The 14569-nt window shown below is 35.9% G+C and overlaps 1 protein-coding gene across 1 annotated transcript; it reads left to right on the plus strand.

The window, feature by feature from the left end:
- Positions 1 to 1834: 1834 nt before the first annotated feature.
- LOC137614905 (protein GVQW3-like) lies at positions 1835 to 2236 on the plus strand. Its single transcript, XM_068344561.1, has one exon. It carries the CDS (start codon positions 1835 to 1837, stop codon positions 2234 to 2236), a length of 402 nt encoding a protein of 133 aa, XP_068200662.1.
- The last annotated feature ends 12333 nt before the right edge of the window (positions 2237 to 14569 follow it).

Below are 14569 nucleotides of genomic sequence, written 5' to 3' on the forward strand. Positions count from 1 at the left end.
TCTAGTTACGGCTGTTATGGTTAAATGTAATACTTATAAGGGATATGTCATTAAAAGACAAAAATATCTATTCCTAAAGTGTGAGGAGCAAGACGAGATTCGACAACCGTACTATTTGGTCAAACCTGTCATCCCTTCACTGTTGTCAGCATTTTGAAAGCAAACCGAGCATTGGCGAACAGCGCCAGCAGCGATAACGGGACTCCTGTTTTGAACAAGATGTCATCGTCTTAATTAGTGGAGTCAGCATATTTTGAGAAACCGACCCGGAGAGATATCCTTATTTATAAAATATGTCAACATGGGTGGACACGTGGTGCGCTTTTGTTACAACATAACACGTGGTCTAGATTGCATCAGAAATTCGTTCTAGAAGTTTCCGTGGCGTGATCGAAGTTGGCGTTTTTGAGGAGGACAATTGAGACACAGAATTGTCAAAAAACGCCTTATATGGAAATGTCTACTGCCCACTGTAATTAGCTACACCCTTACATGGGTATATAAACCTCAAGAAGAGATTGTCCAAGAGAGATAGGACAGGACATGAGACAAGAGAGGAACTACAGTATGTCTTAAGCAGATGAGAACCAAGTCCTGACGAAATAAGAAGCAGAGAATACCATACGTCTGATACAGCCAGTTTCCAACCTTCCATTCAGACGTCACATGCCTATCTACAAAATCCTGTTATGGATGAAAAGAAGAGACAAAGTGAAGCAGCCCTCCCTGCGTGTGACAAGAAGTATCCAACATTGCCCGAAGCCTATCACTATCACCGAACTCTTGGAGAAGAGTTCTTATTCTTAAGTCCCATCTTGATGCCACCCTTCCTGTGACGTCTTCAAATCCAAAATCATCGTGACAGTTTCATCTGAACTTCAGCCGCCTCTCTGCAACGTTCTTAAGCCTGAAGCCTCAGTACCAGTATCGTCTCAGCAACTACAGAAAACTATTCCTTGAGTATTTCTACCTTACAGACTGTTCTCCTTTCTATTAATGTTTATATTAATTTGATTTGTCCGGTAAACTAACCAAAGAAGTAATACTGATTTTCTTTATAATTTTCTGAATAAATGTGTTGTGTTCGTGAGTTCCTTGTTATATTCATTCCCCGTGTTTTATTTGGCTATTGTCGTACGATTTTAGTTTAAATATTAAAAGAACCTGTAACAATTTTAGGATCAAAACAAAGGCTCACTTTTCCTTTGCTTACACATACACCGAATAGTCTGGCCTATTTTTTCTTACATCCTCCCGTGTCCTCATACACTGACAGCACTAAGATTACCAAACAATTTCTTCTTCGCTCAAGGGATTACTACTGCACTGTAATTGTTCAGTGGCTACCTTCCTCTTGCCAAGGGTGAAAAAAACTCTTTAACTATGGTAAGCACCTCTTCTAAGAGAAGGGCACTGCAAATTCAAATCATTATTCTCTGGTCTTGGGTAGTGCCATTGTCTAGTTACCATGGTCTTTCACTGTCATGGGTTGAGGATACACTTGGGCACACTACTCTATCTTATTTCTCTTTATCTTGTTTACTTTTATTATTTATAGCTTATTCGAGGTCCATTCAAAAAGTATCCGACCTTGGTTCATAAAAGGACAAATAATTCACCAATCAGCTAATTAGTTTTGAGGGTAGTTGACAGCACTCTTACTATGCATGCGTGTAAAATTTAAAAGCTCTAGTGTAAGGCAGTAGCCGCCTTTGAGGGCTAGAGTGTAGACATCCAGCACAAGCTCGTCGGATTTTCATCCTTACACAACATGTCAGAGGGCATCGAGTAGTGCTACTGCATTAAGTTCTGCTACAAGCTTGGTAATACACAAATGCAAACTATCCAGAAGATTCAGCAAGCCTTTGGCGATAAAGCCATGGGAATAACACAGATAAAGGAGTGGTATAATCGCTTCAAGCAAGGACAAATCTCGGTTGAGAGCAAGCCACGGTCAGGCAGTCCATCCACCAGCAGAAACGAAGAGTTTGTTGAAAATGTTCATCGAATAGTGGAGGATGACCGTCTTATAACCATCAACAAAATTACTGAAGAAGTAGGAATAAGCACAGGATTAGAAATATGGGTGGCGCAAAACTGGCAACTGCACCATGACAATGCACCTGCTCATTCTGCCCACTTGATCCAAGCTTATCTGGTCAAAAACAACACTCCATTAGGTCGGAATCCTCCCTACTCTCCAGACATGGCACCTGGACTTCTGGCTGTTCCCTAAACTGAAAACAACCTTGAAAGGGAAGCGTTTTGAGTCCAGAGAGGAAATTATGAGAAAAACGACAGCAGAGCTTTACAGCATCCCAATGTCAACATTCCAGAGATGTTACCAACTGTGGCAGCACCTGTGGGAAAAGTGTGTGCACTCCCAAGGGGAGTACTTTGAAGGTGATTGAATAAACAAATTTCAAATGTACAATTTTTTTTTCTTTTGGGACCAAGGTCGGATACTTTTTGAATGGACCTCGTATATGAAAGATCTATTTCAAAGTAATTATTGATATTAAATTGTTTTATTTCCATTGCTTATTACTTCTCTCTTAGTTTAACTATTTCTTTGTTTTCTTTCCTTACTGGGCTATTTTTCCCTGTTAGAGCCATTGGACTTAGAGCAACCTGTTTTTCCAAGTAATATTTTAGCTCCGCTAATAATAATAATAATAATAATAATAATAATAATAATAATTAATATTTGATAATGATTATGATAATGATGATGATGATAATAATAATAATAATAATAATAATAATTAATAATGATGATCAATCATTGATAATGATGATAATAAAAATTATAATGGTAATAATGATAATAATGCTAACAATAATACTGATAATAATGATAATAATAATGATAATTAATAATAATTAATAATGATAATAATAATAATAATGATTATAATACTTAATAATAATAACCATTACTAATAATTAATTATAATAATTAATGAAAATAGTAATAATCAATAATAATGATAATAATAATAATTATTAATAATGATTATATTAATTAATAATAATGATATTAAAAATAATGATAAAAATAATTAAAAAGAAAGATGACAATAATAATAATAATAATAAATAATAATATTTTTTATAATAATTAAAAATAGTGATGATGATGATAATAACAATAATAATAATAATAATAATAATAATAATAATAATAATAATAATAATAATAATAATGATATTAATAATAATAATTAATAAAAATAATAATTAATAATAGCAAAAAAATAATTAATAATAATAATGAATAATAATAATTTATAATAATAATAATATATAATAAAAATATATAATAATAAAAAAAATTAATAATAATAATAATTAATCATCATAATAATAATTAATCATAACAATAATGATAGTAATAATAATAATAATAATAATAATAATAATAATAATCACTAATAATAATAATAATAACTATTAATAATGATTATTATTAGTAATGATTAATAATAATAATAATAATTAATAATAATATTAATAATAATAATAATAATAATAATAATAATATTAATACTACTTCTTATAAATAATAATAATAATAATGATTTAATAATAATAACAATAATGATGAAAATGATAACTAATAATGATAATAATAATTAATAACAATAGTAAACAATATTAATAATTAATAATAATAATAATAATATTAATAATTAATAAAAAAATGATAATAATTATTATTAATAACAATTAATAATAATAGCAATTAATAATAATAATAATAATAATAATAATAAATAATAATACTTAACAATAATAATAATAATGATAATAATAATAATAATGATGATAAAAATTAATAATAATGATAATTAACAATCAATATTAATAATACTAATTAAAAATAATAATTATAACATTAATAATAATTAATAATTATAATAATGATAATAATAATAATAATGATAATAATAATAATAATGGATAATAATAAGAGTAATAAATAATAATAACAATAATTAAAAATAATAATCAATAATAATAATAAATAATAATAATGATTTATAATAATAATAATAATAATAATAATAATAATAATAATAATAATAATAATAATAATAATAATAATAATAATAATAATAATAATATTGACAATAATGATGATGATAATAATAATAATAATAATCATTATTATCACTAACAATAATTAATAATAATAATATTTAATAATTACAAAAATTAATGATAATAAAAATAATATTAATCAATAATAATGAATAATAATTAATAATAATAATAATGATGATAATAATAATAATCAACTAATAATAATAACAACAATAACAATAAAAATAATAATAATAATAACAATAAATAATAATAATTAATAATAATTATTATTAATAATAATAATAAGCATTTTAATAATAGTAATAATCATTTATAATAATAATTATAATTATAACAATAATTTATAATGATAATAAAAATAATAATGATAATAATAATAATCAATAATAATAATCAATAACAATAAATAATAATAATAATTAATAATAATAGTTAATAATAATAATTAATAGTAATAATAATTAATAATATTAATAATAACTAATAATTAATGATTATTAATAATTAATATAAATAACAATTAATAATTAATGATAATAATAATAATAATTAATAATACTGATGATTACTAATAATAATAATAATAATAATAATAATAATAATAATAATAATTAACAATAATAATAATCATTATTAATAATAACAAAAATTAATAATAATAATAATAATAATAATAATAGTAATAATAATAAAGAATAATAACAATAATAATCAATAATAATAATATTTAATAATAAATGATAAATTTAAAAAAAATAATAATAATTAATGATAATAATTATTATTAAAATTAATGATAATTAATAATAATAATAATAATTAACAATAATTATAATTAATAATAATAATAATAATAATAATAATAATAATAATAATAATAATAATAATAATAATAATAATCTTAATAGAAGAGAAATTTATTAGGTCCATAAATAAGTTTTCCATCAACTTTTCTTTTGTTATATTTTCTCTCTCTCCTACCATAATTTTTCATCTGTCACAAGAAAGCCTCAGCATAGAGAGAGAGAGAGAGAGAGAGAGAGAGAGAGAGAGAGAGAGAGAGAGAGAGAGAGAGAGAGAGAGAGAGAGGTGGTAAAAAGGGTGACTTACTAGCGAGAACTATAATTTATCGTTATTTTTCTAATATGAGTAGTGTTTTGCTTCCCAAACTTAAAAAGTCAACTAACTTTCCTTTTCTATTTTTTGAATGACAAAAACATTATTTCACCAACTATTACTAGACATTTATGTAAGTTTACCTACACCAAGAACATCGGTGAGAGGGCTCGACTCATGTGAATCTGTTCCAAAAGATAGTTCCGAAAAAACTAAGGAAATGCTATTGTGATTTGCAGATGGAAGCAGATATTGATTAGTAGTCAGTATTGCTTAATACGACAGTCATACATTTCATTGGACTAGTTAGTATAGCTTTTAATTAGGTTTTGCAGACTTTGTGAAAAATATCGTAGTTTATGTCATTGTGGTAATCTTTACTGTTTAGATGTCTGTTATGCAAATTATATTTTATAATTTATTAAATTTTTTTCTCAACCTTGTAAATACTGTAGCAGTCATCAGTAAATCACTAATCTCGAAGTGAACCGTATGGTCACTGAATTGATACAGTGCCTCACTCATAAGTAACCCTAAAAAATGATACTGTTTCATCCAGATTGCTGGCTCACTACGTATCATTATCATTATCATTATTATTACTATAAAAATAATGAAAATAATTTATTATTATTATCATTATCATTAACATCATTATAATTATTATTATTATTATTATTATTATTATTATTATTATTATTATTATTATTATTATTATTATTATTAATTTCATTATGATTATGATTATGATTATTATTACCATTATTATTATTATTATTATTATTATTATTATTATTATTATTATTATTATTATTATTATTATTATTATTAACCAGACGAATGAGTCAAGCTCAACACTTACGAGTATAGATCTGGCACGATTAAATTCGGGAATAGAAAAATAATTATATCAATGCTGAATAAATGAATAAAGTAAATACATATCAAATATAATAGATAACAAAATGAATAAATAATGAGGTGAATATCTTTAATGAAGAGAAATTTAAATCTTGACAATAAAACCTATGGATTTTTAATAATAACGTTAAAATCCTGAAAAAAAAAAATAATTCTCAGTCTGATAGTCTATAAAACTTATATCATTAAAGCCGCTCCATTGCGGCCGATCAGAAATTCTTATAAAAAAAGAATTTCCTCGTTGGGTCAGCGATCCCGAGTAGAGTGAATTCGATATAAGGAGGTTTTAGTTGTTTATCTGTAAAGGAATGCAAATCATAATTGTTAGATAAAATTTCTATATATATATATATATATATATATATATATATATATATATATATATATATATATATATATATATATATATATAAACAAAGAAACTCCCGTATAAATATATATATATAGATATATATATATATATATATATATATATATATATATATATATATATATATATATATATATATATATATATATAAATATATATATATATATATATATATATATATATATATATATATATATATATATATATATATATATATATATATATATATATATATATATATATATATATATATATGCAGAAGAACCACAGGGAAAATGAAAATACAGAATATACACTTGAGTCCTGACTAGTTTCGTGATACTTCCTCAGAGGACTGATTTATTGAGAGAGGTTTCTTACATTTTATAGGGAAAGCAAAAGTACGAACATACATATAGAGATTTAGAGAACAATGACACTCCCTTACCCACTACCTGGGCTTGACTCAGGTGTGCGTAGGAGGAGTCCGAAAGCTCGTTAGACACCTGCTAAAAAGGGTCATTTCTAGTGGTGGGTATATTCTTGTTTTCTTCTTATTTTTCATTACAGTTATTTATATGTCAATGCGGTAGCCTTATCTATATAAATACATAAGCAAAACATACACAAAATTACAAATATATATACATATATATACATACATATACATATATATACACATATACATATATATATACATATATATATATACATATATATATATATATATATATATATATATATATATATATATATATATATATATACATATATACATACATACACACACACATATACATATACATACACATACACATATACATATATATACATACATACAGATACAAATACATATACATATACATAAATACTTACACATACACATACATATACATACACATACACATATACATATATATATGCACACACATATATACATGTATACATATATACACATACATACCTATTCATATATACATCTATATGTATACAACATTAATATCATAAACATATAATCATGTATATATCAATACTTATATCTAGCATAACACTATATAGTGCCAATATACTTATGCATACTATATAAAATAATTGTTTCTTTTAATGAATGGTAGCTTAGGTCTAAATATTAATTTCACACCGACGTTAATTATTCACAATACATTCAATTCTACATTAAGTGGTTAATGTTTTTTTATATAGTTTACAAATCTCTTTACATATAAAGGCGTCGAGTTTATACATTCCATGACCAATATTCAAGTTGTTTTCAAAGGTTTCTTTTATGAAACTGGACTCTATGATGTTTCTTTCTACTAAGTTATTTGAATGAACCAATTTCTTTGCACCTGACCAATTAATAGGGTGATTTTTATCTCTAACGTGGGCAAAGAGTGCATTATTATCTTGAGCATACCTGACACTTTTCTTATGTTGTTCAATTCTCTTTTCTAGGGCTTTACCAGTTTGACCAATATAGTATTTTTCACAAGCATTGCATGGAATACGATATACACATCCCTTGGTAATGTCAGGAGAATTCTTTATTAAGGTTCTTCTGCATCTGAGCATCACGTTTTCCTGTGATTTTTACGCATATATATATATATATATATATATATATATATATATATATATGTATATATATATATATATATATATATATATATATATATATATATATATATATATATATATATATATATATATATGTATATGTATGTATATATATATACATATATATATATATATATATATATATATATATATATATATATATATATATACATATATATATATATATATATATATATATATATATATATATATATATATATACATACATATATACATATATATATATTTTTGGGCTCAAGCCATGTCGTCCTGATGGATGGAAGTTCCTCTAAGGCAGCTTCCTAGGGTATATGACAACTACGGCAATATTCCCAGAGAATTTACCTTAAGGTACCCAGAATTCTAACTCCTGGAGCGAATATCCCTAAAAAAGACCTCAGGGATATCGTAAATATCAGCGGACGTATTCTTGACACGCCACATGGCAATCTGTACCCCGAACAGAGTTAACACTTCGTAGGGGTCAAATGGCAAGAAAACGAAAACGATAAGAAAGGGGGGAGCCGTTCCTAAGGCATCTCTCCTCCCCGTTTCGTAAGCGTGCCCTGCGGCGCTCGCGGCGCCATCTGTATTCCTTTTTGCGTAGCTATACAACTCGGTGTTTTCCCTGTGTTTTCTACCAAATATCTTGGATTTACTCTTTCGATTATGCTTTCTCTAACTTCTTCTGCTTCGGATAAGTTGAGTACCATTTCCTTTATGTATAAATATAGGCTCTTGGTTAAAATTAAAGTAATTAAAAGAGTTATCTTTGATACAAGAGCTGTTGCCTGCTGGAGGCGTCCTGGACGCTGTCGCTCGCTAGAATAGGATTTATTTGGCTAGCCAGAGCGACGTTCCCAGCCCCTCTCGCTTTAATAAATTAGCTGCTTAGCTTATTTAGGAATTCTTTTATGATGCTGTGGTATAGCCCCTGGCGAAGGATTTGCCTAGGCTGGCCTACGCTAGTCCTCGTAGCCTAGTCGTTTGGCCCTTGTACTTCCTGCATGATAATTAGTCTTCCAAGTGTGATAATTATAATTTTATTGAAGCGCTATGCAACGTTATACATATAAGCTTATACTGAGTTTTTCCAAGATGGTATTGGAGTGAGTTTCGGTGATTTAGGTAATCGATTCTCTTAGTGCCTAGGCTAGGTTGTCTTAGGCTATTGATATGTTTTATTGTTCCCCCCGTTTGCTCCCTTCTCTTCGGGGAAGGTGCGCAAACCCTTTCCCTCTGCTTAAGCCTTGGGCTTAACTCTAGTGGTTTATTTGAATTAATTTTCAATATAACTATATTGGGGTGGTACTGTACCTTCCTGTTCCAGCTTGTCTGGCTCAGAGAGGGACAGTACAGCAGTGTTTTAAGTCTGAGTCCGTGTTGGTCTGGCGTGGGGCAGAGTCTCCCTCGCTGTCTGACACAGGCATAGGAGGTTTATCCTCCTTGGATCTCCTTTGAAGGTTTCTGTAGTTATGATCCCTTCGCTCGGTGACCCTTCAGACTTGTCCTTGTTGCTGTTCCGGGTACGGGATGTGTCCCTTTTCCGGAATAGCAATTCCTTCCTTGCATTGGTTTTAGGGAGGCAGCTAGTAGTGCCGGCCTCCCTCCCCGGATTTTCCCCTGGCTGAGATGGGCTTTCTTAGCTGGGGGTGATCTTTAACCAGTGCAAGGTTGGACAGGACCCTTTGTCCTTCCCTTCTGTCCTTTCCGTTATACCATTTGTGTCAGCCTCCCCACATCCGTACCTAGCTTAGGTTAGGATGGGGAGCTGACTTGGTTCCCTGTCGGCCAGCAGAGTGGGCCGGCCGGCAGAGGCCCTGTTACCTTGAGTGCTGCCCGGTCCTCCCTTGGTCCCTCACCCACTGCTGTCTGTAGATACAGTGAGCAGTGGTTAGGAAGCCTGACTTAGTGTCTCCCCTTCCTTTCAGCACTCTTTCGGGTGTCGGGCGTTGAGGTACATAGCCTCTTAGCCCGGCACCCATTCTGTTGTCTTCTTGTGTGTTGTCGGGTAGGGGGTGTTCTCTAGTTCTCTTGCTGTCGGTCAGCGGTGGCTATATGCCTTTGCCGGGCGGTCTCCTCGCTCGCCTGCCGGCCGCTATGAGTGGCGGCCGGCCGCTATGAGTGGCGGCCGGCAGCCGAGCGCTACCTGGTGTGGCTGCCGGCCGGCATGGTTTGTTTACCTCTGCCGGCCGGCCTGTTACCTCGCCCTGTCTGCTGGCCACTAGGAGTGGTGGCCGGCAGCTGGGTGCCACCTGGGTAGCTACAGACTGGCAACCACTGCCGGCCGGCTCAGACATAGGAACTAGAGTTCTCCCCCGCGTTGGTGTTCTTAAGTTGCATACTTGAGACCTACCTGTGGGGGGGGGGGGTGCTGGCCGGCAAGTGCCGCCCGGCACGCCACCCCATGTACTATATCAGTACTTCCCTGTATGGTGTATTCTGTCGGGAGAGACCATGATATAGTAGGTTACAACACTGTATTTTCTAGCATGCTTGTGTTGCCTTGTGCAGTCACTTGGTGTTGCCTTACAGGGATGGAAAAAGAATTCTTTTCATCTTTAGCCAGAATGTTAAAGTCTTACCTTAGGTGTGAGCTACACCTATTTCCCTCGGGAAATATTCTCTTTGGTTATTCTAGCAGAGACTAACCATTTGATTTTAATTGCTGGTAGGCTTCCACAGGTGATTGTGTGGGATTCACAAGTATGTGTCTTTCCTTTAAACTTTGTACATGCTTGTATATACATGTGAATTGAAATTCACTTGCTATTCATGGAAATTTTCTTCTTTTACAGGAGGAGCATCCGAAGTGTGGTAGCGTCTTCTGCAACGTCCGCAGTAAGAACTTTTGCGGGCATGATTTGTGTAGGAGGCACGCGGCTTGTGCAGCCTCCAAGGATGATCTCCGTTACTGGGATCCGCAGGTATGTTCAGTATGTACTAACCTGCTAGCTGAGGCTTTTGAATCCCCTAGGTCGACGGAGTCAAGGGACGCAGCGAGGGAGAAGCTCCGTGTTTGGGTAAGGGGTTTCCAAAAGAACACCTCTGGACCTTATCTTCCTAGTGAGAAGATGAGGGCGTACCTCTTTCCCAAGGCTTCTGCTGACGCTGTTGTTCCCCAGCCTCGGCCGGAGATCCCTCTCGTCCAGATCCCCGTGGATGCTGATGTCGCGGATGCCATGCAGGACATTCAGCTGGACGACAAGATGTCGGATGTGTCCGAACGTGCTGAAGAGGACCTCCTTGCAGGGGGCGAGGACGAGGATCAAGACCCGAACGTCGTGGAGGAAGAGGATGCCGTGCCATCAGACGCTCCGGTTCAGGCCCCTGAACCTATTCCCTCTACTTCGTCCGCTCTTCCAACAGAGCTGGGACAAGCTCTCTCTTCCATTGTTGTTATGATACAGCAGATGCAGAAGGAGAAAAGTCAGAAGGCTGCTGCAATGGAGCTCCAGATGCAGAAGATTGCAGCGTCACGTGGGCCTCCAAAGAAGCTCAACGTGAAAGACCTTCCTGTGTGCTCGGATGCCAACCCGTGGAGGTATGCCGAGCACATGCCGATGACGGTCGGGAAGATCGTCATGTCGGAGAAGCTGGGTTCAGTTCCCCTTGAGGAGGTGGAATTCTGGCCCAGCAGAGGGGCCTATCCGGACTGTTACGTCCGTCTGAAGAAGGAGCCGGCCTCGAAGGAGGAGACGGAACCGAAGGAGGTGATCGTCTTGGATCACGCCAAGGCTCAAGCTTCACTAGCGTCTGCATTGAAGGAGAGGGGCTTCTCAAACTCGAAAGTTGCTGCTTTGAGTAAGAAGCACCCTTCCTTCGTATCCTCTCCGGCTAGGGCCTTCCCCTTTCTGCAGAAAGGGTTCGCGGCTGTTCTGAAGGCAGTAGAGGCTGGCAAACCATGCCCCTCCCTGGAGGAATGCAAGCCCTTGTCTTTGGCCTTGCCGATGGACAACAAGGACTGGAAGGAAGTCCATCTCACATTCTCGGTTGGGAAGTTGGACGCCGATATCGCAGGTCGATAGTTCGGCGAAAACCTTCCTAAGTTGTCTGAATTCCTTCTGCGGAGGGAACTTGAGACAAAGGAGCGTCTGGCAGCCTCGATGTCTCTCCAGACAACCATGGAGACAATGGCAAGCGACCCTAAGGTGCATGAAATGTTCATGGTAGTGGCCAAGATCCATCTGGCCACGGTGACAAAGGACCTCTATAGCTTTGTCAAGGCGAGGAGGGCCTGCAGGGAGTTTGTGTTCGCCTCGGCCACAGTGAGGCACGAACCAAAGAAACTTATCTCATCCAACATCTGGGGTAAAGATCTCTTCCCCAGTGAGGTGGTTAAGGAGGTGGTGGACAAGGCAGCCACTGAGAATCGGAATTTTCTCCTTAAGTGGGGCCTGTCCCTCAAGAGGAAGTCTTCCCCTGATGAAGGTCCCCAACCGAAGGGAAAGGCGAAGAAATCTAGGTTTTCTTCCCGCCCAGCCAAGCCTTTCAGACCGCAACGTCAACAGCAGCAACAACCAGCTTTGCCTCCGGTGCCACAGATGGTATCCCAGACCCCGACCACCTTCCAATGGGTGCCCCAGGCCGTGTCATCATCATCCCCGGCATTCAATCCAGTGTTCGAAGGGCAATCGACCACGTTTCGAGCAAAGCCCAGAGGTGCAGCCAGAGGCTCGTCTAGACGCCCCTCTAGGGGAAGAGGATTCAGAGGTGGTCGCGGCCAAGGAGGCAAGACTGCAGGGCAGCAGTCAAAGTGAAGTGTCGCCGGTAGGAGGGAGATTACAGTATTTTCGGGATCGTTGGACCTTCGATCCCTGGGCCCACAGCCTGCTCAAAAATGGACTGGGTTTGAGTTGGTACAGCACTCCGCCCCCATGCCCTTAATTTTTCCAACACTCCACCCCCGTTTTGGAGGAGTACATTCAAGAACTGTTGGAGAAAAAGGTGATCCGGAGGGTAAAGTCCATCAGGTTCCAAGGGAGGCTGTTTTGTGTTCCCAAGAAAGACTCGGGGAAACTCAGAATCATTCTGGACTTGTCACCACTCATCAAGTTCATAGTGAACCACAAGTTCAAGATGTTAACGTTGCAACACATAAGGGCCTTACTGCCCAAGAGGGCATTTACCGTCTCCATCGACTTGTCAGACGCCTATTGGCACGTTCCAATCAGTCGCCGTCTCTCCCCCTACCTAGGATTCAAGCTACAAAAAAAACTTTACGCTTTCAGAGCGATGCCTTTCGGGCTAAACATAGCCCCAAGGATCTTCACGAAGCTTGCGAGCGCAGCGCTCAAACAGTTACGCCTAAAAGGGTTCCAGGTGGTAGCTTACCTGGACGATTGGCTGGTGTGGGCAGCATCCAGAGCGGAATGCTTGCAAGCTTCCCTACAGGTGATTCAGTTCCTAGAATATCTAGGGTTCAAGATCAACAGAAAGAAGTCTCGTCTTTCTCCAGCTCAGAGGTTCCAGTGGTTGGGAATTCACTGGGACCTAGTGTCACACCGTTTTTCCATCCCGATGTCGAAAAGGAAGGAGATAGCGGGGTCTGTCAAGAGACTTCTAGTTTCCGAGAGGATATCAAGACGCGAACAAGAGAGGGTTCTGGGCTCTCTTCAGTTTGCGTCGGTAACAGACCCGGTGCTAAGAGCACAGCTAAAGGATGCAGCCGGGGTTTGGAGAACCTTTGCATCAAACGCGCGAAGGGACTTGAGGAGACCGGTTCCGCTTTGGCTACGTTCTCTTCTCAAACCGTGGTCTCAGGCCAGTCGTCTAAAGAGGTCGGTACCTCTTCAGCCACCTCCCCCGCCAGTGACGATTCACACAGACGCTTCAAAGGTAGGGTGGGAAGGTCACTCTCATCGAAAAAAGGTTCAAGGGACCTGGTCCAAGCTATTCGGGACCTTTCACATAAACTTTCTAGAAGCTATGGCAGTGCTTCTTACCCTGAGGAAAGTCTCCCCGCGTCACTCGATCCACATAAGGTTGGTACTGGACAGCGAGGTGGTTGTGAAATGTCTGAATCGGCGGGGATCGAGATCCCTACCTCTCAACCAGGTGATGTTGGCCATATTCCGACTGGCGGAGAAGAAGAAGTGGCACCTGTCAGCAGTTCACCTTCAAGGAGTCCGCAATGTGACAGCGGACGCTCTATCCAGGGTTACACCGATAGAGTCGGAATGGTCCCTAGATGCAGGATCATTCTCCTTCATCTCGAGTCAAGTCCCAGAACTGCAGATAGACCTCTTTGCGACGAAGGACAACAAGAAGTTGCCGCGATATGTGTCCCCGTACGAGGACCCCTTGGCGGAAGCAGTAGATGCGATGTCCCTCGATTGGAACAAATGGTCCAGGATCTACCTGTTTCCCCTTCACAATCTGATGTTGAGGGTCCTCAACAAACTGAGATCCTTCAAGGGAGTAGCAGCGATAGTGGCCCACAAGTGGCCAAACAGT

The sequence above is a fragment of the Palaemon carinicauda genome, chromosome 21 (genome assembly GCF_036898095.1).
Source record: "Palaemon carinicauda isolate YSFRI2023 chromosome 21, ASM3689809v2, whole genome shotgun sequence".
In the NCBI taxonomy this organism is placed as follows: domain Eukaryota; kingdom Metazoa; phylum Arthropoda; class Malacostraca; order Decapoda; family Palaemonidae; genus Palaemon; species Palaemon carinicauda.

Excerpts from the sequence above, each read along its gene's own strand:
- LOC137614905 (XM_068344561.1), top strand. The coding sequence starts at position 1,835 with ATGCAAACTATCCAGAAGATTCAGCAAGCCTTTGGCGATAAAGCCATG.